This window comes from Phodopus roborovskii, unplaced genomic scaffold, assembly GCF_943737965.1.
Source record: "Phodopus roborovskii unplaced genomic scaffold, PHOROB, whole genome shotgun sequence".
NCBI classification, from domain to species: domain Eukaryota; kingdom Metazoa; phylum Chordata; class Mammalia; order Rodentia; family Cricetidae; genus Phodopus; species Phodopus roborovskii.
The window spans coordinates 11119826-11145687 of NW_026126525.1; the positions used below are offsets into that span (position 1 = coordinate 11119826).

The 25862-nt window shown below is 47.8% G+C and overlaps 1 protein-coding gene across 2 annotated transcripts in view; it reads right to left on the reverse strand.

Moving 5' to 3' along the window:
- Positions 1-25862, reverse strand: part of Shroom3 (shroom family member 3) — a 147167-nt gene that overhangs the window by 14510 nt on the left and 106795 nt on the right. For both annotated transcript variants that reach the window (XM_051198642.1, XM_051198641.1), the window contains exons 2-4: positions 23626-23757; positions 10768-10899; positions 1995-5184 (exon numbers count right to left, since the gene is read on the reverse strand). In XM_051198642.1, the coding sequence (XP_051054599.1) occupies positions 1995-5184; positions 10768-10826 (3249 nt within the window). In that variant the 5' untranslated portion in view covers positions 10827-10899; positions 23626-23757. The remainder of the gene's footprint in view (positions 1-1994; positions 5185-10767; positions 10900-23625; positions 23758-25862) is intronic.

Sequence of the window (25862 nt, forward strand, 5' to 3'; positions counted from 1 at the left end):
CTATTTGTAGTTCAACACAGTAGCCTCTTGCGGTTATTATTTCAGACCTCCAAATTATCAACCATTATACTCAGGGAACTGATTTTCATGATGACTTGTTTTGGAGACAGAAAGTACCCAACTGACAGAATTTTGAGAAGGACTGTCAGATGTTCGTAGAGTTGTTCAATACCCGTGTGTGTGTGTGTGTGTGCACGCGCGCTCTCTCTCTCACACACATACTCTCACACACACTTACACACTCCCATACATACACTCACACTCACACACACATACTTATACTCTCACAAACAACTCTCTCTCACTAAAGCTTATAAAATCTTACACTACCAGCACCTGATCAGTGAGAGCAAATCATATTCTGTGGGTGTCATAAACACACATACACACACACACAAGCTTATAAAATCTTGCACTACCAGCATCCAATTACTAAGAACAAATCATATTTTGCAGGTGTCATAAACTCTGATAGTATCAAAAATGAATCCCATAGAATTTTGGTTTTAACCTCAGACTGTACAAAGTTCCCTACCTTGCTTGAGTTCACTGAAGTTAGAAGAAAAATTCATTAACTAAACCTACAGAAAACCTAGATGATGAGGGAGTTCTTTAAACTTACAATTCCAAAAACTAAAAACTTGATTTTATAGTTCTAAAATTCATGATTCACCTTGACTCAATAACCCCACCCCCCCTTTGGTGTTGGAAACCAAACCCAGGGCCTTGTTCCTGCTGGCTTTCTATCTCCAAGCTACATCTTCAGGCCCCTTGCTTTGTTTTAGCCACAAAAGGCTAAAGATGAAAAGCACACATGAAGTGGCCCGGCAGCGTCTCTAGTCAGGCTGGGACTAGCTGCTGGGCCAGGCAGCAGCTCAAGAATGTGAGTGTTGGCGAGGAGCGGCACAAGGCAGGTCTCTCACCTTGAATGTTCCCCCTTGGCTTCACAGTCCCTGATTAAATAACAATTACATATGATGTCTCCTTATTAGAAGAACACCTTTCTAAAAACAGTTTTACAAATAACACACAAAGTATTTAACTGGGATTTGAAGAAGCCTTACCACTTCTCCAAAATAGACTAAAAGCTCACTTGGCGTCTATTTCCCAAGTGACCAGCTTATGAAATACTGGGGGGAGGGGGGAGATACAAAGCATTTAGTCATCTAACCAATTCCTCAAGACAGAATAATGACATTTAAATATGACTATGCTTTTCTATCTTTTTTTTTTTTTTTTTTTTTTTTTTTTGAGACGGGGTCCCTCTACACTACATAGCCCTGGCTATGGCTATCCTAGAACTCACTATGTAGACCACGCTGGCCTTGAACTCCCAGAGAAATCCCTGCCTCCTGGGTGCTGGCAATAAAGGTTATGTGCTACCACACCTGGCTTTTTTTTTTTTTTTTTTTAATCACATCATCTTTACAGTATTGGGAGAGAAGAACAAATTGTTTGGACTGCCATGTGGTAAACTACTGCTATAAAATGAGCTGAAAAAGCTTGTACCTATGGATTTTAATGACCGGTTGGGAATAAGGAAGCTCTGTAGCCTTTGAATGGCTTCTATAGATTTTTTTCTTTTTTTTAAAGTAGGAGTTACACTGGGGAGAGAATATTCCTAGACAGTTCTGAGCAGAAATTACCTGGGAGGGTACAGCATTTTCTCTCACAAGGATGTATGTGAGTGGTATGTGTATGTACACGTGTTTCAATACACTGAGAGATGGACATTTCCTAAAATCCTACATACTGGCACACACCTACATAAAATACCAAAAGCCAGACTTGGTGGCAAAAGTTTATATTTCAACTACTTGGAATTCTGAGACAGATGGGCAGAAAAGTTCCAGGTTGGCCCAGACACCTTAGTGAGACCCTATCTCACTAAGTAGAAGGGGTCTGGGTGGGTATAGCTCCGTGGTTACGGCTATTGCTTGGCATGTAGTATTAAACACCAGTACCCCTCGGCCAGCTGGCTCGGCTGCACCTACCTGGCCTCTCTTGTCTGCGGTGGGAGACGACCTGGACCTCACATGCACAGGGACAGCCAGGGTGTCAGAGCGCTCCAGCAGGTCCTCGGCTGACTTGGACTTCCCGGCCTTGGCGGCCACCATGCTCCAAGAGGGCGGCCTGCTGCCAGGGGTCCTGTCTGGTCTCTGGGTGGCCCTCGCTCCGCAGTTTGCCCCGCTGAGCAGCGGCCTGGGGGGCTGAGGGTCCCAGCGTCGTCGCTCCCCGGCCCCGCCGAGGCGTCCGCCGGCGAAGGAGCTGCTGCGATCTCGGGGCGCGGGCGCCTGCGGGGCGTCCGCGGCTGCTGCAGACAGGTGGTGGGGGTGCTCCTTGCGGGGCGCGTCGGGCTCCCGCAGCGAGCTCAGGCTGCAGGCCGAGGCCAGGCCGGGGCCGTCGGGGGCCGCAGCGGGGCCGGCCTGGAGGTAGACGCTGTGGGCGCGCTCGCGCAGCCCGGGCTGCGGAGGGCAGGCGGCGGCGGCGGCGGCGGGCCGCTTGCCGGTCTTGCGCTGGATGTAGTCGGCCAGGGCGCTCTGCTGGAACTGCTTCAGCTCGGGCCCCGACAGGCTGAGGCTGGAGCAGGCCCTGCCGTCGCGCTCGAAGAGGCGGCGCCGGTCGGCCACGGTGCTGCTGCTCTCCCCGGAGAAGCTTGGCGGGGCCGGCCTGGGCGGGCCTGGGCGGGCCGCGGGCTCGGCCTCCTCCGACACCCCCACCTCGTTCATCTTCTCGGGCTCCGAGTAGGAGCGCTTCTTGTGCTCGGGCGGGAGGCGCCGCCGGGCACCACGGCGCGGGGCGGCCTGGGGTGCGGCCGGGCTCACGCTGTGCCGCTCGCGTGGGGTGTGAGGCGAGGAGGACGCGGGTGCGGCGGCCTCGGGGCTCCGCATGCCCACGTGCGCCGAGGCGGGTCGGGGGCGCCAGGGCCTCGAGGCGGCCGGGGCACCGGGCCCCAGGTCCCGGCGGCGAAACGACGTGGCGCCCAGGACGCGGGACTGGGCGTCCTTGATGCTGTTCCTGTAGGCGCGGCTGAAGGGCGCGTCCAGCACGGGCGACTCCGGCGTGGGGGGCCTGTCCTCCGGCGGCCACGACGCTTCCCTCCCGGCCGCCGCCTCGCTGCACAGCTGGAAGCTGCTCTGGCTGCGGAGCAGGCGGGCCTCGGGCTTCGGGGGCTCAGCGCCTCCTCGGACGGGAGGCCCCCGGCCGTCCCCGGCCGTCCTCGGTGGCTGGCCGCACGGCTGCCAGCAGGGCGCCTCTTCTGGCCTGGACTCCCCGGGGCGCAGCTGCTCCAGGGCCTTGGCCGCATGGACGCTGGCCTTTGGGCCCTCGAAGTCGCTGCCGCCACTGCCGCTGGAAGGGCTGGAGGTCTGGCCCGTCCTGCCGGGCCTATGGTTGAGGCCCAGCGTGCTGCTGCCCGCGCTCGGGAGCCTGTGGCGCCCTTGTTCTCGCTCCTCGATCATGGAGACCTTCTCCAGCACCGAACAGTGCAGCTTCCGGTACTGCGGGCCAGGGGCGCAGCTGCTGCTGCTGGAGCTGGAGCTGAGCCTCCTCGTCTGCTGGAGCGGTGGGCCGGGGGGCTCTTCCGACCTTGGGTCAGGACGGTGCACATTGTCTGCGGCGGTCATTTTCCCCTCCGGCCTTGCATAGGAAACGGGCCTGTCCTGGTGGCTCCTGTTGTCGGGCCCGGCTTTCCTGCCAGGCTCTTCCACGTTGGCATTGAGGGCACAGGTAGGCCTGCCACCTGGGTGGCCCTCCTGCGCTTCTCCTACAAGCTCGACGCTGCCTTGTCTTCTTAGACTCTCTGGAATGTTCTGGAGAGATGAGAAGGCCGACTTGGTCCTGCCAAAGCTGCCTGGTTGGCTCTGGCCTAGAGCTTCCCTCTCCGGTTTCTGTCTGAGGTTGGCGTTGTGATCTTCCTGAACGTCCTCCTCCCAGGGCTGAGGGAGCCTGGAAGGCCTCTTGCCATCCCCGGCGTGCAAGGCCTGGGCCTGAGGAGATGAGAGGCTGTGGTGATTAGAACTCACTCTGCTGCCATGGAGAGGTGTGACGTGTCTCTTCAGGGAGGAGTCTTCACCTTCGGGGGCTGAAGAGAAGTGGACTTTGTAGGGGACATATTTGGCCGTGGGTTCTGCATTTCTCTCCCCTGGGGTCACTGAGACATGCTCTTGGGGCTGACAGAAGGCAAACCCCGGCCTGCTAGCTTCATTTTGGTTTCCATTCTCATCTACGGCAGCCATCTTGTTACAAGCTCCCTGAGCAGCTGTATATCCACTCTCTTTGACCAGTGCAGGGTAGACTGTACCATTACTACTCACAGAAGGCTGAGGCACCTGGGCAAAGTGTGGCTCTGGAGAGGGTACCGGATAGATGCCAGTGGGCAGTAGGGGTTGGCCAGGCTGCATCTTCTGGGTGTAACTATGCTTAGGCTTCACTGGGGGGCTGTTCTCTGGACTCCTCTCTAGGACTGTATGCAGCTGTTCCTCGATAAGCGGGGTTTTCAAGGAACCTGGGGAGTTTGTCGGAGGTCGGCAGAACCTCTTCTGATCAAGGCTGGACCAGGAGCTGGGACGGTCGCGATGCCGGAAGGCTGCATAACTGTCGCTCCGAGTAGGGGGCATGGGCGCACCCACTTTATGAGGCAGGTTGTCAGTGGCAGTTTCTGAGGAACTGGGGCACTGCTGGCTCCAAGGTGGGGAAGGTGCTCCCTTGCCCCGAGGAACGCTGTGCCATTTAGCACAGCCCTGAATACCTGCTGACGCGTGGGCATCCCTACCTTGAAGAAGCAAAGCTGAAGGGTTCACCTCATACTCTGACGATACTCCCCTCCGGGTATCATAGACTGTCTTGACATAGCGAATGTCTGCTTGCCTCATCCCTTCTAGGAGGCCGCCTCGAGCAGAAATCATGTCCATGGAACCTGAACGTTCTTGGCCAGAGCCACCAGGGGGTGGATACTCTAGGATGCTAGAGCTTGTGGAGAAGGAACTGTATGCCGAGTCTCTTTTGTTATGGAGGTGGCCGAGCTGGTCGATGCTGCTCATGGACTTGGCAGGAGAAAGGAGATGGCAGGGTGGGTATCCACCACCAGGTCCCAGACTTTCCATGCTCCCCTGCGAGCTGCACTGGTCAGGGCTCCGCCTCAGATAAGCATGGTCATAGTTGGAGAGGTCACTTGTAGAAGAGCTGGGAGGAAAGGAGACAGCAGTCAGTCGGCTGAGGAGGTTAGTGGGCTCACAGACACAGGGCTCAGCTTATAAATTCGCTCTTATGCAAGATGTTCCGTTTTTGGAAGGGTGGGTCAAAAGGGCCTTATTTGGGGCTTGTTCCGATGCCTGTGTCATCACTAGGATCAATTGCCCAGTGCTGTAGCCTTATGAGACTCTAATTAATCACTCAGGCTTACTAGAAGAAGGGGGTGGCCTTAGGCACAGGCAGCACTCTGGCCCAACTTGCTGCATTGTAGCTGACATTTTGCACATGCCCAGATATGAAGGAGGTGAGCGGGGGCAAACGGAAAGGAAGAATGATAGAGAAGGACATTTTCTGTCTGTTGTAGATCCTTGTGGGGCAGACAGAGGAAAGCTTAGTAAGCGAACAGGCATGTGAAGGGCTCGGGACTTGGGGAGCACATGAGTATGATTTTAGTTAATATCTTTCCTTTTTAAGGAGTCAGAAGCTAGGCCCTGGCAACCTTCCTGAATCTCAACACTGGGAGGGACAATTTGTTTGTGGGGAGAAGCTAAACACAAAGCTGAAAGGAGAAATACAGGGGGAGACATTAGAGCCAGAAAAAGGCAATGAGGGAGGAGAGGGTAAGCAAGAAAGGGAAGCTTGGAAGGAAGTCTTAGCCACAGGAGGTCCTTTAGGCTGGAATTTCAACACCAAAGCCATCTCCAGTGTGCATTCAGGAGAGCAAGGCCTTTGTATTTCTAAACTCCTCTGGGTTGAGAAGGAAAGAATTCTCAATATTGGACCTTTGTACCACAGAGATTTTGTTTTTGTTAGATAATCAAAGAGTCTAACATGCCATGTGTGGGGACCAGGGAGTTTGGGAAATCTTTGTAGCTTCCATTCAATTTTGCTATTTTAACTATAAGGGCTATAGGGACTATAAAGGGCTAAAGAGATGGCTCAGTAGTTAACAGAACTGGCTGGGTTCGATTCTTAGTACACACATTGATGGTTCACAACTGTCTCTAGCTCCAATCCCTAGAAATCTGACTCCATCTTCTGGCCTTGGCAGCTACTATGCATGTATAAGGTACATGGATGTACACACAGACAAAACACCTACATACATCAAATAAAAATTTTCTATAAAATATATTTGGGGGGTTGGGCAGTGGTGGTGCACATCTTTAATTCTAGCACTTGGGAGGCAGAAGTAAGTGGCTTTCAGTGAGTTCAAGGCCAGCCTGGTCTACAAAACGAGTTCCAGGACAGCCAGGACTGCACACAGAAGAAACCCTATCTCAAAAAGCCCCCACAAAACAAATATATTTGGGCTGGGAGTAGAATCCATACCTAGCATACGGGAGGAACTAAAGGAAAGGAATTATATACCTAGGAAAACCTATACTAGAATAAACAAGACTCAATCAGCAGCCTCCTTGTGGTAAACAGTGATTCTCCAGAGGAGGGTAAATCAGTTCTTACCTTGGCATTTATTTCATTTTTAGATGAGTAGAGACTCAAAAGCATTTACAATCATGTAGTATACATATTTCTAGATCTCATATAGGCAAATGTAATGATATAGTACCAAGTATGACAATGTTTTAAGCTGGAATGTATCCAGAGACTATACAAAGAGACTTGAAGGGCAATGTTCAAAGTTATAACTAGTGACAGACCAAGGAAACATTGTTGGTCCCTGATAGCATGACCATTGTAAACAAGAACACATGCCCAGCATTTTACCTCAACAGATCCATTTTCTCCTCAGGGAAAGACAACTTACTGAAGGAAGTACCCTGCTTTGGGAAGGACAGGATAAATTCAAGAGAGGAAGAAGGAACAGTTGGCGAGCCTGCCAGCTCAGGAGTAACTGACCTGCTCTCAATGGCACGGTGCATGTCATAGCTAGATTTTACTGAGGCCTGACTCTCACATTCCCAGTTTCCGCTAAAGTGAAGAGGTTTGTTGCAAAAGCCTGGGGGTGGGGGGTGGCGGCACTGAAGTCCCATTTGGCTGGCTGTAATTCCTTTAACTTCCTGCAGCAGAGGTGACACTTGCAGGGGACTTGGAAGCAGCTGGCCACATGAAAGCTGCTCTGCTCACCAGTTCCATGCATGGAGTGAGCACTAGCTAGTCCTCTTGACTACAGTCACTCACTGAAAGGGTAACTCAGCTCTAAGTAGGAAAGCACATATAAGCAACCAGCAGCCACCGGGAGGAATACCAATGAGCAGGGAAAATACCGTCACTGGTGTCTCAAAATATAGTTGGTGTCTAGGAATAGGAAGTCCCACCTATCTCTTGACAAACCAAACAAGCGTCTAGGGACCCACTTCCTGTAGCAGACTTCAAGTGGGTAGCAACACACGAGGACTTCATGGACTACTCTCCTACAGGGGTCGGGGGTATGCTCTGCCCCTCCACGGTCTGTTCTAGGGATGTGGGACCCAATGCTGGCCTCTAGGAACAAGCTTCCCACTACTGTCTGGAGACACTCATCACTGTCAGCTTTGACGCTCCTGCTTCTAAGATGCATTAATGGTGAGGAATGAAATCTTCTGTCCCGCCACACTTTCGATGCTAACAGGGGCAACCTGACTTTGCTCACTGCACTCCAGTCCCAGCCCCTCCTGGAAAGGACTCAAATGCATGCGATAACCTCACCCATCTCTGCCAGTGTTACAGAGATTTTTTTTGCTTGCGCTCTACCACCTGGAGTGCCCTTCCTCTGCTCACTCCCTTCCCTTATTCAAGTCTCTATTTCAGAAGACTGCCAAAAACAATCATGGCCTTGGCTCTCCTTACATCCTATAACGCTGCTTTTATTTTCCTCATAGCACTTCATGCCACTTGACTTTATATCATTGCTTTGGTTATAAGAAAGCAATTCAGTTCTATCCACAATGTTTAAAGAATGAAAGCACTCAAAAAACATTTGCTGATTTTATGGCAGATACAGGTGTTTTTCTATGCTACTCTATTTTGTGTACTTAAAAGTAATTTTTAGGGGCTAAAGCAGTTCAGAGAACTTGTGATATTGCAGAGGACCTGGGTTTGGCTCCTGAACACCCACCTGGTTGCTACAACCATCAAAACTCCAGTCCCAGAGGACTGTCAACCTCTTCAAACCTGAGGGCTCTTGGCATGCACGTGGAACACAGACATGCATACAGGCAAAATACTTATAAAATATTTCTCAAAAAAAGTAATTTCTTTTGTTTTTCAAGACAGGGTTTCTCTGTGTAGCTTTGGAGCCTTTCCTAAAACTCATTCTGCAGACCAGGCTAGCCTTGAACTTACCTGCCTCGGCCTCCCAAGTACTGGGATTAAAGGCATGTGCCACCAACACCCAACCAAAAAAAAAAAAAAAAATAAATAAAATTTAAATGCTACATTGTGAAAAGCACAAGACAAATGACATGAAAAATTTCCTGATATGTACTCCCAGAACCGTAATTCCTAAAATGATCAAATCTGTTTGCAAAACACTGGACTAAAGTTAAACAAGTTTGTTTACTGCTAGACTTCTGGGTCTTCCATAAACTACTGTTCATCTGTTGTTCCAAAGGGGAAAGACACAAAGCAAACTTTTCTAAACTTATTTGACCCCAGAAACTTTCTGCCAAGGAACACTTAATGAGCTTTTATTTCATGGAAAAGTCTTTGGGAAACAGTATTATAAGGTGAAACATTTCCTATCTTCTTCGGGGAGCATGCTCATCACTAAGACATGGGGGTGCATTAGGGGATGCATACATTCCTTTAAGTTCATGCTCACAATGACCCAATGACATAGGAGTCATTAGCTTCATGTCAGAGAAAGGAAAGCCAGGATCAAAGGGTGCTCATGCTCATGAGCAGGTGAGGAGTCACACCTAAAAGTTCCTCAAGCCGTTAGGGGCCCATACTTTACAAAGCCCTGACACATACAGGCCTGTAAATCAACTGTCCTTTGTGGGATGGGTGTACTATGAGGGAACCCACTCTGCAGAACAGATGGTCAGGTAGTGTGAACTGGTCCCCTTAAGAGACTAGGAGGGCACCAGGTATGGTGGAGCATGTCTTTAATCCCAGCACTTGGCAGGCAGAGATAGGCAGAGAATGCCCTGCCCTCCCCAAAAAAGACAGAGACTGGGATTCCTACAAAAAGGGAAAAGAGGGCCTAGAGAAGTTAAATAACTAGGAATCACTTCTTCCTGTGGCCTGATGCTTACTCTAATATGACAGAAGAGGTCTGTCCTGCTCTGTGTCATAGACCAACGAGAGGTCTATGATTTGCCTTTGAGCAAATCATGATCTGTAAGGGCTGAGTCCTACTTTTCCCCCAAAATGCAGCCACGATGTTAAATAATCCTTCCAGAAGCCCCCTAGTGGCTGTCCTTAAAATGCCACCTGCATTTTTTATGTAGGTTTGAAATGTCTTTCCCACCTCCTGACCTCCGCTTTACCTCTTCATGACTCAAGTGATGACAATACTGTGTAAAGCCTGACTCTCAGGATCTACATGGATGCTAGCTTGTGTGTGCAATTGGGGTGGGCAATCCTGACTTGAGTTTGTTCTTCAGGATGCCTGAGGGTCTGAGTTTGGATCCCCTTTTCCCAGCTCCTCTCAGATGTGTAAGGCCAGATCTCTGGAACAAACCCCTTCCATTGCGGCACTCATGGAGGCTCTGTTCATTCTTGAACAACCTGAAGAGCTTCAGAATGACCAGAGCACAAGCATAACCTATATGCAAAAACTACAGGACCTGGCTCAGCTCTGTCTTCACCACATACTAATCAGCTGTCCATATGCAGACAGACTAATTTGTGCATATTTCAGCCTCTTGTTCTGCAAAATGGGGCAAATTAGTGTTTCTTTTTTGGGAGGTGGGGTGAGGACTGGGGGGTGTTTCAAGACAGACTTTTCTCTGTGTAGCCCTGTCCAGGCTGTCTTGGAAATAGCTCTGTAGACCAGGCTGGCCTCAGTCTCAAGAGGTTGGCCTGCCTCTGCTCCGAATACTGGGAATTAAAGGCATGCATCACCACTGCCTGGCAACTTCTGTAATCTTTAAAATGGTACTGCATGCAGAAGAGGGAACTGAAGGGACTTGGTGAAATCACGTATCTCTGAGAAAACCTCCATTTTAGTTGTTTCTGCTGCAGGGCCAAGCAAGATAAATTGCTTTGACAGAGGAGGAAAACCAAGTAGAACATTTAAATAAGCAATATCATCAATTTGGATGTGCGTGCGTGCGTGTGTGCGTGTGTGCGTGCGTGCGTGCGTGTGTGTGTGTATTTCTTTTTGCATAGTGCAGACAGGACATTGAAGCACCCAGGAAAGAAATCTGTCAAAATTTTCATATATGGGATTATAATAGGTATTGAGAAACAGCTGACTGGGAATGGGTTTGTTCCATAAATATCTCAAATGACCAGCCATGATCAAACTCTTTTCAGCCTTCTCTCAACAGTCTAGTTCAGGGTATGCTGGAAAGATAAGCCACCCACATGGTTAGTATTTTAAGAGGATGAAAAAAAAAGACATTTTTGGGGAGCACATGACCTTTGGAAGAGAGAAAACATTGGATGGCAGCCATGGCCACTCACCTGGAATGGTAGCTTTGGTGCCAAGGAGGGCCCATCGTGCCCTGAGATATCTGCATCATGCTGGTATCAGGGTGGTTCTCTCCACACTTGGTTGCATGCCACGAGTGAGGGCGAGTGGCAGGCTCACTGTACCTGTGGAGGCAGAGGAGGCGACCCTTTAGCATCAGCGGCTTCTCAGCTCAGTCCCCTCATGAAGCAAGGTGGTTGAGGGGCCCAGAGACCTGTGTCCCAAGAGATCACAGATGCAAGCATTGCTTACTTCCCCTCTGATCACTGTGTCCTTGGCTCAACAAATACTCCATTTTACTTCTTATTCTCACTTAACTTCAGACCACATAGGAATGCTGCAAAGTCAGTATAACTTTATTTAGGCTTCCTACATGTTGGCATTTTAAGCCTTCTGAATGTGAGGACATGGTTACCATGGTCATTCTGGACATCCACATTTAAAGAAAAACAGGAACACCAAAATGCCTTCCTATTTCCCAAGTAGATGCACAGTGAAAAGCTTTCTGGGGGGTTTCAAGTTGTCTGTCAGACCCTGGGTGGACGTTGCTGCTGTTGATTGTCTTGCTGTATGAAAGGCAGAGGCTGCCCTGCATTGACAATGAATGTTCTATGCCACGGTCTCAAGAACAAAGTGTTCTCCAACAGGCTTTCTCATTTTTTTAAGTCGGTGACTTCAACTTTTAAGTATCTGCCCTTAAAACACAAAAATCTGATGTAGCCGAAAAGAAAATGTGGGTGTCCTTTAGACGGAACATGAGTTTAAGGAGGAGTCAGGGACTAGAGAAAGACAGTCATAGGACAGTTGCTGTGCAGTATTTTTGGCAAAAGAGTGAGGTGATCCACCAGGCATCTTATGCTGACAACTTCTGAACTATGAGACTGCAGGGGAAAGGAACATTTCTGTAGCATAGAAACACTTTGGGATACAGGAACCCACTTGATAAGACGAAAATAATAGATGTAATTCATCCCAACTCCTAATATTTGCCCTTGAACCCTTAAAGCCTAGGTCATTTCTTCTCTCTGTACATAAATTAGCTTCTGTAATGGAAAGGAAAACCCAATCCAATGATGCCAGTGAACTTCCATTTGTTACGTATAGAAGAACTAACTACTAGCCAGCCGCCTGGATACGTTAGTCCTCAGCCAGACTCTGTTGTTAACCAACTGTGGAAGTCACTTCCTGTCCCTAAGCCTCTGTACACTAAAACCTGGAGAAACTGGTCAGAGGCTCAACTCATTTTAATCTGATTTTTTGAGACTAAAATTATATAATAGAGCTGATCCATAGTCAAATGTCAATAAATACTAGCATCAATTATTATGATATAACTCATTTGCTGTTAATGAATTGATAGAATAGAGGCCAGGCAGACGAGCCTGTTAGACAGACCTACCTAGAAGGAAGGGCAAAAAATGGGGAGAAAGAAGTTGAGGATGGATGATGATGGCAGATATGGGAATGGGCAGGAGGAAATATTGACTCAACCATTCTTCCAGCTCTAGGATCATTTATGAAGTACTAAGAGACAGTAATTACAAAGAGGGGGTCGGCCAGATGGCTCAGCTGGCAAACACTTCTGTGCAAGGCTGACAGTCTGAGTTTGATCCCTGGAACCCACATGAAGGTAGAGAGAATCAACTCCACAAAGTTATCTTATGACCTTTGACTGAGCCCTGTGTGCCCCCTCCTACCAGGTGTACACACAAATAACTATTTTTTAAAAATGTAAAAAGTATTACACAGAGACTGTTATCAAAGTTCACTGTGGTCAAAGTAAACGGTGTGGCCACGGTGGTGAGGCAGGGAGCTGCTATGGCACTAACTGAGGCCTGACACCAGAAGGGTAAACAGAGCCCAAACAGTACAAGTGCCTGCCTGGAATCTACCTAATAACTAACGGGGCTTCGTGATAACCTAGGGATGGCAGAAGCTGCAGGAAGGCAAGCCACCTTGAGGAACTGGGGTGAAGCCGCAGCCTGTTTTCTGGGGAACTTGATACCCAGGGTCTTGAGAACACTGGGAACAAGAGTACTAAGTGCTGAGAGGCTGTACTAGCTGTAGCTCTCCAACTGCCGCCCCAAAAGAGCCAGCTCAGGGCTGGGGCTGTGGGGAGCCTAAAGGCTTAAGAGACAGGCCCCCAGGGGGACTGGAGAGTACTGGGCGAGCTGAGATATGCTTGCTCTTTTCTTGGTCTCTTGTTTTATCCTCCACTATTAGCCCAATAACAGAAACTTGGGTTCTAAACCAGATGCCACTGGCTTTGAGCTTTGGGTTTTTTAAGTACATGTAAGTAGTAATTTTTCACCCTGAATCTTCTTCTGGTTACAATAGGACATACTGGTGGGCCAGTGTTATGGCTTGAGTGTGCAATGTCCTCCTTGGGCTCACATGTTTGAACACTCAGTCCCAGCATATGATGCTGTTGAGAGGCTGTGGGAGTCTTAGGAGGTGGGTTGACCCTTAGTACAGAAGAAGTGGGTTGCTATGGGATGGGCCTCAAGGGGTAATTATGGCCCAGCCTCACTTCTGACCTGAGATCTCTGCTCCTTGACAGGTGCCTTAATAACAAGCAGCTTCCTCGTGTCCTCAGTACCAAGAACAACAGCTGGTCTCCCTTCCATGCCTTCCTACCCGTAATGGGCTGGACCTGCTCAACTCCAAAGATGGATGAGGATCAAGAACCTTAGGCAGGGGGAGGCATGCTCAAATCTGAAGTTTTAGGAAGATACTACCAACAGCACAGTGAATGAATTTCACCAGCCAGGTAAAGTTACAGAAGCAGAAGAATCCTCATCCTCGGTGACCACTTGGATAGAACTGGTGTGTGTGTGTGTGTGTGTGTGTGCGCGCGCGTGCACATGTATGTGTATGCATAAGGGTCTCTGTGTGTTTTGGGTAATGTTTAGTAAACAAAGAGTAAAGGATACTAAGTCCTTGAGGTGAGAATAAGTTTGGAACATTCAAAACAAGAGTATGGCTCAGCCAGGGCCAGAAGAGCCAAGGGTGTGGATTCAGATCATGAAAAGTTCTGAAGACATCTGAACACAGCATCAAGTTTACTTCAATGGGGTCTGAGGCCAAGACTGAGAGGTGGAGTGGCCTCCAGATGACCTCAGAGGGCTGTTATGTGCTAGATAAATGGAAAGGTGACAACTGCAGCTTAGAGAGTGAGCACTGGAGGGCGTCTGTTGCTGGGCTCCCCATGAGCAGCCAGCTGACTGGGCTGCATGGCCTTCCAGGTACACAGGCCAGCTGTCAAGCAGACACAAGTCACACATACAAGACACAACAGACTCAGATTGCTAGCACCACAGGATCAACGAGACCATATTCATAGCCCTCTGACCCGTGCACCTGTCTGTCCACTGTTTACCGCACATACTGTCATCACAGAAGACAAAGGTCACTGAAACTCCCCATATTCTTGACCCAGGGAAGTAATTCATGACCATGATGTATTGGGTTGTCTGTCAAAAAACAAACGGTGCAGCCTTCGGGTGGAGGTCTTCAGGATACCCCTGCTAAACACCATATAAGGTGGCGCTAATAATGTTCCTCTTCTACTTTGTGTTGCTTTCAGATGGATTTTACTATCTTGCCTAGAGGACTCAAAATTCACTGGTTCAAAATTATTTCCTCTGCCTCAATCCCAAGGTGTATGCCACTGTAGCCAGCTATTTCTTCATTTGTTTTAAAAACTGAAACCTTGCCAGGCATGAGGTAAAGGCAGGTGAATTTCTGTGAGTTCGAGGCCAGCCTGGTCTACAGAGCGAGTTCCAGGACAGGCTCCAAAGTAATACAGAGAAACCCTGTCTCGAAAAACCAAAAACCAAACCAAAACAAAACAAGAACCCAAAAATCTGACACATATAGAAATGTATTCACATTAATACAAAAACTTATTTACTTATGTGTGGACTTATAGCTAAATTTAAATAATTAGCATATGTGGATTTAAAACTAAACAAATAATTAGCATATCCCCATATTCATTTTAAGTGTTCTTTTGAATAGATAATAAATCACACAATTAAGAAATAAATAAAAACAGTGTGCAGTCTTGCCCTCCAGACCCTTTCCTTTTCCATCACCCCATTATGTAAACACAGCCTATATAAAGGTGTGAATGTGTGTCCCACTGGGACAGCGCCTTTCCAGTATGCACAAAGCCCAGGATTCTACCCCAAACACCAATACAACCGAAGAGGTAGACTGGTGGGAAGAATGGTGTTTATAAGGTAATACAACCTCAGAGTAACATATAGTCCTTTCTGGAAGGGGATATTCTTTTTAGATGTCACACTCATAAAGTACCCAGGGGACTTTGGGCTTTGCGAACTGAAAAGGCAATACTCTTTCCTTATGCTGTGTTTACATGCCCACTCACATTTATCTCCATGTATCTCCTTCCCTACTATGTAGTTTATCCCTCCTCACCCTCCATTCGGAAACATGCTTATGGACTAACAAAAATAATACAATAAGAGACAGGGATTAGTAATGGGTTGTCTTTTTGTTGTTGTTGTTAGTCAATAGTAAGTGATACCAAAATGTTCTATTTCTCAATATTTCAATCCTGCTCCCTCCTCCCAACTCAGACACACACAAAGAGAGAGAGAGACAGAGAGATCAGAGGAACTGACTTTCCTATGTGTAAGCTTCACACCTAAGTCATTGCAACTGGATACAAACACTATAGTATCCATAATCTACAATAGTGTTCACCTTTGCCATTGATTGTCTTTCAAATACAACTACAATAGGATAAAGAACAGCATAAACCTTACCAATGGTCTCTCTATCTCAATCCTGAACATGGACTAAGGCATTATTTTCTCTGTGGAGAAAGGAAAATGGACTGGTTTTTACCAACATTTTCAGGCATCAGAGGTAATGACCTCGACTTTTCTTCCCTACTATGCCAGAACTTTGACAGGAAGAATCCATGCTGGATTCCCATCAATCAGGCAAACATACACAGACAGCACAAGCAAATTCTTCCCAATTCGGGGAGGCTGAGATAGCAGTAAAGAATGGGAAAGTCCTGTGTCCCCTTTGGGTTCTCCTGGGTCCTTCCCAGAGGACATCTACCAGCAGCCAAAGCAGGGGCAGACTGCTTTGGTGTAAATGGAAGATGGGGTTCTCCTCCACACACCTAGGGGTCTGCAGGGTTGAGAGGGGCAGCCCCTCAGTCACCAGAGCTGGAAATATCTCCAGTACAAATCAGAGACTATCAGTCTGGAAGTTTGAGGGAGCCCAAGTATCAACCAAAACATTTAAAAATCAAGGTAACTAATGTTTTATAGACGTTTGATTGCATGCATGTGTGTGTATGTTATGTGTGTGTGTGAGAGAGAGAGCGAGCTCAGGAGCACAGGAGCGCACTGCTACATTAAATAAAAACAGTATCTCTGAAACCCCTAACACTGAAGAGTAAATTTGATACATGATGCACAGTGCTGGGCTTTTTTTTATTTTACTCTCTCTCTCCCCCATTTAAGAGAATACAAATAAGAAAATGAAGAGATAAGAAAATAGATAAATACCAATTTAAAAAAATGGTTACAAGGAATCTATTCTTTAAAAATCATACTGAGAAAAAAAGCATTTATTAAAATAAAGTTTTAAAATAACTGGGATCCAAATAAAGAGTCTAGGTTTGTGGGCAGAGCAGCTCCCATCCCTTCCTTACCTACCGATATTTCCATAATAAATCTTACAGCAGGGAGGCATTTCACAGACACAGCTGGCTAACACAGACCCTGCCACTCAGGAGGATAATAAGAATGATCTCTCCTTCACTTTCAGAGGACAGAGTGCCAGCTAAAACCAGAAAAACCTGCCCTGTGGTCTCTGGCACCCAGGGCATTTCTGAATTGTGCACTTCAGATTTTTCTCTTACCATTTGTGTGGCATGGCAATGAATTGCAATCACAATAAAAATCAATATTCAAGTCAGCCAGGGCCCTAGAATGTTACCTAGACAGTTCTGTTTACCTGTTCTTTTCCACAGCACACTCCAGTACACCCAGCGATTGATGGGAGTTTTAAAATCACAACCACACGAGGATAAAAATCAGAATCTAAAGGGTTGTGAGGAAAGGTAAAGAAAAGGGAGATTAGCCAAGCTCTCGACAGTGCTGGAGGACAGTGGTGCACAGATGTCCTTTCATGGACAAAGATGATTTCAAAGCTTAATGAGAGGGCTGGATCTCCTTAAAACTGATACAGATGAGACCCAGAGGTTCCCTCCCTCCCTCCTGGTTTAAAAAAAGGAGAGAGGGACTTCCCACACAGGCTGGACCTGGATGAAGAAAGAACCTCAAACCTATAGGCATCTTTTTTGAGACACGGTTTCTCTGTATAACAGCCCTGGCTGTCCTGGAACTCACAGAGATCCTCCTGCCTCTGCCTCCCGAGTGGTGGGATTAAAGGCGTGTGCCACTACAGACCAGCCCTCTTTTTTTTTCTGGAACCTGTGGGCATCTTTGGGGGGGGGGGCACAAAACCACATGAGCACCATAGAGGTGTGGTACCCACACCATGGGAGCTGAGAGTAGAGAAAGAAAAGGGGACCCTAGGAGTCTTTGGAATTATGAGTGGGAGAAATTCTCCCAAAACACACATCAGGGCACCAACCACTAGTCCAGGAGGCTTGGTGTACCCAAGTGGGTCAGACTCAAACAGGCTTTGCAGAAGCAGAAACTCTGCCATGACAGAAAACCAAACAGAAAAGAGTCAACCAGGGTCAGCATCCATGCTCACACAGGTATCCCTGGCTGAATTCAGTGGCCCAAGAGTATATAAGAGAAAGGCATGTAAGTAGGAGGGGGCTTCAAGGGAAGGAGAGAGAATAACGGGAATAATATGATCAAAGTACATTATACATTATATGTACTTGGAAATGTACATAAATGAAAAAAGCAATTTTAAGAGCAATTTTTTAAAATCTGAGAGACACCTGGAGGAGAGAACCCCACAGAAGAGCAAAGGTAAGAATCACAGGCAACATCCCCTCAGATACCATGTAAACATGAATCCTGCACTGCGCCATAAAGGGCCGTCCTGCACTACACAGTAAGGGTCTGTCCCTGCACTGCTCAGTGAGGAGCTATCCTGCACTACACAGTGAGGAGCTATCCTGCACTACACAGTGAGGGGTTATCCCTGCACTACACAGTAAGGAGCTATCCTGCATTACACAGTAAGGGTTTGTCCCTGCATTGCACAATAGGAGGCTATCCTGCACTACACAGTAAGGGTTTGTCCCGGCAGGCCCTTCTAACAAAGTAGTCACTTTCAGACAAACAGAAATTGTCATCAGAAAAGACAAAAGTTATGTAGATCGGAAACTTGATCAACAACAATAGAAAAACATCAGGCCAAAATGAAACTTAAAAACTTCCTTTACTTTATACACAGGCTGGCAGGCAACAGAGCATTGAGGGGACTTGGCAACTGGTCCCCTGGCCCAGTTCCTCCTCCTGGGAGCACAGTTCTGACAAGTCCACAGGGAGCTGCAGGGAACCTGAGGGAGAACAGAGCACTTGCTGATCAGAATGACATAAAAACACAATCTAGGTGGATGGGCCATGACAAACTGGGGAGTCCCGTGTGTAAGCGAGGGGCTGGGGATGTTGGATGAGAATGAGAAGTAGGCTGGTCTTAACAGGTAGCTGCTTATTTTTCTTTAAAAATAGATACTCTGGGGAAGCTAAAAGTAGGATGATTATGGTGAGTCTCAGACTAGCCAGGCCTTCACAGTGAGTCCCAGGACAATCTGGGTTACAGAGTCTAAAAAAAAAAAAAAAAGACAAACAAACAAACAAACAAATACCAAACAGCCATCCCCCCAAAAAAAGATGAGGCAAGAAAACAAAGACCCTTATACAACACACTATCAAAAAGACATCAGAAAAAAGGCTCTTGAGTTTGAACCCTGCAACGAAAGCTCCAGAATCTCATTCCAACGGTGTGCAGTGTGCACTTACCTTATGGCAGACAGAAACACAGCACAGAACAACCCCTGGCCAACCTGGTTGGTATTCAAGAGCAGGGTAGAGAGCTAAGTCATCCCGCTGGGCTTCTGCTCCGCCCACAGGGGTGGGGTTCCGAAGATTTCCGGTCCCAGGCAGGTGAGCGGGCAGTTAAAGGGCAAGAACCTCCCGGAGCGCTCAGAGCAAGTGGGAGGACTCTACCTCTCAGGCACCTATGTAAATGGACCAATTAAAAATCCAACTCGGAGAAGAAAGGGTTGCCCTTAGTACTTTTCCTGGAAAAACCAGGATCCTGGTCGGCAGGCAGCACATTGCTTTGAAATGCCAAACTTTTTGACTCTGCTTTAAGCAGGCGAGGATGCAAGCAAGGAAAACCTCTTGCTGGACGATGCAACCAAAGAAGGAAGCCGCCTCCCTATACGAAACAACACTTGTGAACCCCGGGTGTTCACTGCTTCTGCTTTTGAAGCATCAGCTCTTACAGAGGCTCACCGGGGGTTTCTCTGGAGAGCAGGGAAGGCAGCTGGGGACAATAATGCCCCACTGAGAGAACTAGGAGGCGCAGAATCATTGGCCCTGGAGCTCAAAAGGAGCCTGAGTCTGCGCTGTTTGTTTTTCCACCCGGTATGTATGTATGTATGTATGTTTGTGTGTGTGTGTGTGTGCGTGCGCGCACGCGTATCTATGTACTGTTTGATTCCACACAGTTATTCTAGTGGTAGAGGCAACTGGTGAAGGAAGGACGAATCACTGGAGTGGTAAATCCTTGGTTGTAAGGTAGAATAACTTTTCTCCATTACCGACTCATTACCAACTACCCTAACCCAGAGCTCCACAAATTTTTAGGGAAACGTTACTGCCAAAATAGGTGAGATCTTAAAGATTCTCTGTCCCTCCCACTGGGTGGCTCACACTTGAAATCACAGCAAAGCAAGGGGATCAAAAGTTCTAGGCTGACCTAGGATACATACTAAGACCCAACTTGAAACAAACAAAGGCAAAGTGCTCTCCTGTTGTCTCTCTCCCTGCAACAGGGTCTCGGGCTGTAGCTTGGGGTGGACTTGAACTCAAAATTCTCCAGTCTCAGCCTCCAAAGTGCTAGAATTGCTGTTGCACACTGGGGAATGGGATTTCTGTTGCACACTGAGGAAGGAAGGTTGGGTTGCTAAATGAAGGAGCTTTAGAGTTCTCACCTCTTGTATTTGGTCCATGAGGTGACCCTAGAAGTTTCCAATTTTCAAAGTCATGGTACTGGCCTCTAAGAGGTACCCACTGTTAGCCTCCTGCCTCAACACTTGTTTGACTCCACATATAAACACATTGTTTTTTGCTTTCTGTACCAGCACAAACAAAATAATGGTACTTCATGCCTTTCCGTATGCTTCAGACTAGGATTTGGAGCAGAGCCAGCCTGAAATCACTTCAAATGGCCAGCATTGGGACAATATGAAGCAACAACATAAATAGCAGACGCCTAGGGTTATGAACTCCTTGCTGATATAAATCAGTCACTGGAAAAAAATTAGATGGGAGAAGGAAGAAAAAGTGTTCCTTGCTGAATTCTGATGAACAAACATAGAAGAAATTAAGGAAATACGGAATACCTTCTAGAACATTCCTGTTGTCACACATAATATCAACAGATTTTAAAGTTAGTGAAAAGAAAAGTTAGAAGAGAAACTGTATTACATATAGCCTCAATGTTACTCTGCAAGATAATCATGAAATACAAAGGGACAAACAGTGCTCCCCACAGTGAAGAAACGTGGGGACCTCATCATGACCAAGTTGCCAAAGTTGCCATCAGCAGTAATGAAATATCACCATCACGTGGACTATGCAAGGCACTAGGAATGACACACATCATTTGAGTGGCGTCCCTGCCAAAAATGCCTAAGCCTCACTTCACCATGAGAAAACATGAGATATCTCCAAACTGAAGGCATTCTACATAGTAACTGGCCACTTCCCTTAAAAACAAGGTCACTGCTGTAGGATTTGACAAGCATGCATGATAACCAAGGTTTAATCCCCAGTAAAGACAAAACAACAATCTAGCAACACTCAAGTTGTGGTGCACAGGCTTCGGGGCTGGGAAGATAGCCCAGTGGGTCAAGGTGCTTGCTGCTGAACCCATCAACCCGAATGTGACCCTCAGGACCCTCAGAGTCAAAGGAGAGAATCAACTCACACAAGTTGTCCTTGGACCTCTACACAAGCCCAGGGGACAATGCCATTATCTCCAAAAGAAATGTTTTTTGTTTTTTTTTTTTTTAAATTCAAGTCACAAAAGCCAAGGAAGGACTAACAAAGTGTCACAAATTAAGAGACAAATAAGAAAATGTGAAAACTGTGAAGCAGCATTCCTAAGCAGAAAAGGCTAGCAGGGAAGGAAATGGCCAATCTTTGTAATTTGCTGTTTAGGGAAAAGCTGGGTACCAGGTTTGGGAAATTACTAGCACTACTTATTTGCTAGTAATTTTACAGTGATTTTGGAATAAGTAAAAGCTAAAACAATTAAGAGTTAGGATCTGAATGAATATAGCTGGATGAATGAGAGCCGCTCCAATTTTTAAGTTCAGTCTGGTTGGACTTGCAGTCACCTAGGAGACCCACCTCTGGCGTGTCTGCTAGGGTGTTTTTGGAGACATTCAACTAAGGAAGACCAAATTGTCGGGTGGGATCTGAACACTGGGGAAAAGGAGGAGGAGAGCTGAGCAGGTGCATTCATTCCTCTCAGCTTCCAGACCAATGTGCAGTGTGAGCAGCTTCCTCCACTCCTGCAGCTGCCCTCACTGCCTGCCACCTCCCCAACCACCCTCAAACTGTGAGCCAAAACAAGCTTTTCTCCCCTAAGCTGCTTTGGCAGGTATTTTGTCACAGCAACTAACACAGTTGGGTGACCTTGGAGGATGGGATTAGGAAGCATGACCTGACCGCAGATCCTCATTAACTATAGTTACGGAGACAAAGCCCACGCATAAGCAAGATGAGGCACACGGAGTGAAACCCCACTCGAACAGTGGTAAATAGGTGCAACGCCCAATCAAACTCAGGATTGTTTTCGTTTAAGATAGGTGCCGTGCGTCCCAGGTTGGCCTCAAGTTCTCCATGAGGCTGAGAATGCCTCTGAACTTCTGACCCTCCTGCCTCAGCCACCTCAGTGCTAGGATTTAAGACGCCACCATGCTTGGCTTATAAGGTGCTTGGGATGACACCCAGTCTACATCATGCTAGACAAGCACCCCACCACCACCATCAAATGAGCTCTGTCCCCCACCCCCCACCCAAAGCTCAGGATATTAAGGAGAAAATTACCTTTCCACCTGATCCTGCCATGTTCCTTCCACACAGACAGCACCGCTGACTGTGTTGGTGATGGCTGACTAGTTTCCTATTTGCCTGTTTGAGAAAGGAGCTTGCTATATTGCAGGCTGTGTGATCATTTTAGACTCCCCCAAGGAGGCAGAGGTTGCAGGAACACAGCACAGCCCCCAGCACCCCCGGCCAGATTTAAAAATGGCCAGGCTACCAAACCGATATATTTAAATTCATTTGTTTTACTTAACTTTTCAAGGATTGCTTTACAAAGTATTTTCTGTGCATATGTGTCTTCATGTGTGTCTACCCAACAGACAGATGAAACTCACAGATAATCCACCCGTCTCTGCTCCCCCGGCTACTAGGATTAAAGGCCTGTGCCACCACACACAGTCTGAATTCCTACTTAGCACCAGCAGGCTCTGTCTCCTGATGTCTCTGCTTTCTGCTCTCCCAGGGTTGGCCAAGAGTCCTACCATTGTCTCCAAGGGCCCGACAACAGAGCCCCTGGGAACTGTGATTGAACTGTCCTCCTTTCCCTTACTTTCATCTATTAACTCTGTGCCCTTAATCCATCTCGAGTCTGTGTCATCTCGTGTCCTATCAGCACAGACTTGGTTCGGGATCCTGATCACTTTTTGCCCCAGGTTAGAGCAGCAGGTGTCCGAATGACAGCTTCCCGACCTCCATGGGATTCACCTACACAGCCTAGCAGATGATGCTGATTGTCTGCACTGGAAGGAAACGAGGTGACCAAAGGGACCGGTGCCAGCCTCAGAGCTTCTGCCTTCACCTGTTGCTGGCAGCAAGCCTGCCAGATGGTTCCGAGAAGCTCAGCCTGTGCCGGCCAGTCTACCCACCTCTCTCCAGGCAGCTGGCTTCACTGGCCCTCTGGCACGTTCAAACAACTTTCGAGTACCTTTCTTAAAATGGAATATAATAAAGGATCTTAATATAAATGTCAAATATAAGTGTTGTCTTACTACAATAAAACATAACAGATACTTTAATTCATAAACATGAATTTCATAAACATGAAAAACCCAAACAAGTAAATCCAGGTTGGCACAGATCCAATTTCTCTCTCTCTCTCTCTCTCTCTCTCTCTCTCTGTGTGTGTGTGTGTGTGTGTGTGTGTGTGTGTGTGTGTGTGTGTCTCTCACTATGTAGACCTGGCTGGCCTAGAACTTGTAATGTAGACCAGGCTGGCCTTCAAATCATAAATTCATCTGCCTCCCAAGTACTAGGATTAAAGGCATGTGCTATTATAGCAGTACAAAATTCAAACGTCTAATGTCTAATAGCACTGTGGGAGAACATTTGCTATCATTTCAAGACCAAGTATTCAATCCTCAGGCCTAAAACAAACAAGATTCTTACCCTTGTGACCTTTTAACCTATGTGACCCCCTTTCCTCTTTCCTCTCCCACCAGCCCGTGTCTCTGACCATCTTTGCCTCCACCCTCCCCTGACGGTGGGCCAGTCTTTCCCTTCACACCGTTTGGCATCGACCTCCATGTCTCCTACCTCTGCTTTAGCCGAAGCTTCACCCCTCCTGACCATGTTGCTTTCCGGTGCTGGGGACCGCTGGTGAGCCGCTCTGAGTTGAGGGAGTTAGAGGCATCAGGGTCTGCACGGCTCGCATCCGCACACACATTTCTGTTAAAAAAAACAAGACAATAAGCAGCTGAGTGTGGTGGGCTTTACCGGGAGGAGCACGAGTGAGTCTCACTGGAAAATACATGAGCACGGACTGGAGCCAGGGCCTAAAACAGGATCCAGTCTGCACCCCAAGCTCTCGGCCATAAAGACAGCAAATCCACAGAGGGCCCTTCCATCCTCCCGTCTGTTTCTCTGAAAGACGCAGTGATTATTTTTTTCCTTTTGCGGTCCTGGGACTGTGGTGTGCCTTAGAGGTAGAACACTCACTCCTCTAGCATGCACAAGGCCTCAGCACTGCAGTCTTCGAGGTTAACCTGGAGCTCTGTGCATGCTGGACAAATGCTACACCATGAGCCACACCTCAGCCACGCTAGCTGTCAGTTTCCCTGAAACCTAGTCATTTCTCAGCTTCTGTGTGAGGGGCATAATCTCCAAGTGCAAGGAATAGCCCATGCTCTGCTCAGTGGGTGGCAGCTCAGGAGGGACATGTGACAACTCTCAGGCAGCAACTATTCCAGACCGTTTAGGTTCTACTGTGTTGGAAGGCAAGCCTTTTGTGCATCCATTTCAATCCAGTCTCCCACCCACAGGCGGGGATACACCATCCCTGTAACTCCTTTCCTCCATACTCCCAGAGAGTCCAGAGGAAAACGTGAAGCCCCACATTGCCAGTGCCTTCTGCCATGGGAACAGTGTATCTTCCTTCAGGAGAGACTTGGCTCTAGAATTTCTTGACACCCTCGATGTGGCCTCTTTATCACACTGGCCCTGCTTCAAGCTTTGAACTAGCTTTAAATTTTTATTTGATATCATTATCATTGTGTGTGGTATATAAAAACGAGCACGGATGTGTGCATGCCATGGCTCCCTGGTCAGAGGACAACTGTGATGAATCGGTTATCTTCTACCTGGTTCTCAGTGCTGTGTGTTCTAGGCTACCTACCTAGCTCAGGAGACTGTCCTGGCAGAAGGGAGGGGATTACAGATACGTACCCCTGCACCTGGCCTTTTACATGGATTCCTAGGCTTGTCAGGCTTGTGCGGCAAGTGCCCTCGCCCGCCCACTAAGCCACCTCGCCAACCCCCCCCCCACTAAGCCACCTCGCCACCCCCCCCCCCAGTGGGTCTTTCAGCCTCCCAGTGGTATTTGCCTCTGATATCCAATGCTAGACTTGCGAGTTGAGCGGCACGGTGCGGGAAGGCTGCTCTCCGCCTCTGCATGTGCCTTGGCCAAAAGGGAAGGATTACCAAGCAGCTGCTGAGATTAAGCCTGGCCATCTGGCTTCCTATTTTTTAGGACACAGAATGAAGTCAAAGAACGATCTTTCTCGAATCCTAAGACAAATCAAAAGAACTTTTATCCCAGGGTATTGGGGAGGGGCTCAGGACTCAGCTGGGGGTTTCTATTCTTTTAAAAACTTATTCTTATTTTCTGTGCATTGGTATTTTTGCCATGGGTGCCAGGTCCCCAGGGACTGGAGTTACAGACAGCTGTGAGCTGCCATGGGAGTGCTGGTACTTGAACCAGGTTCCTCTGGAAAGGCAGCTAGTGCTTTTAACCACTGAGCCATCTCTCCAGCCCTGGGGTTTTTCTATTCTTCAGGTGTGTTTCTCTTTATCTTAGTAGTGGCCTGGATCCGTTCCAAAGGCAATAGGACATTTAAGGGATGGGATCACATGGTGGGGGGCATTAACAGTCCTGCCCTTGGAAGGGAAGGCTGTTACACAGATAAACTTGGCCCTTGAATCATCATCTACTTTCCTGTTTTGCATGGCAGCCTTTTGCTCTTGATCTGTGCTCCCAGCCGTGATGCAGCCTTGAGGGCTCTTGCCAGAGACCAAGCCAAGAAACCTGCCCTACTTAGGACTTCAGCCTCCAGAACTGAGAGCTTAATAAAATCCTTTTCTTTATCGAGCTAGTCCATCTTATGTATTCCATTATAGCAACGCAAACTGGGTTCTACACTTGCTTACATCTATGCAGTCCCACCTTCTATACACTCAACAGAGCTCTAAACTTGACAATTACTTGCTTGAGGTTATGCCACTGACACGTGTGACATTAATGGCCCTGGGCCTCAGGCTACTCAGCCGTAGGGAAA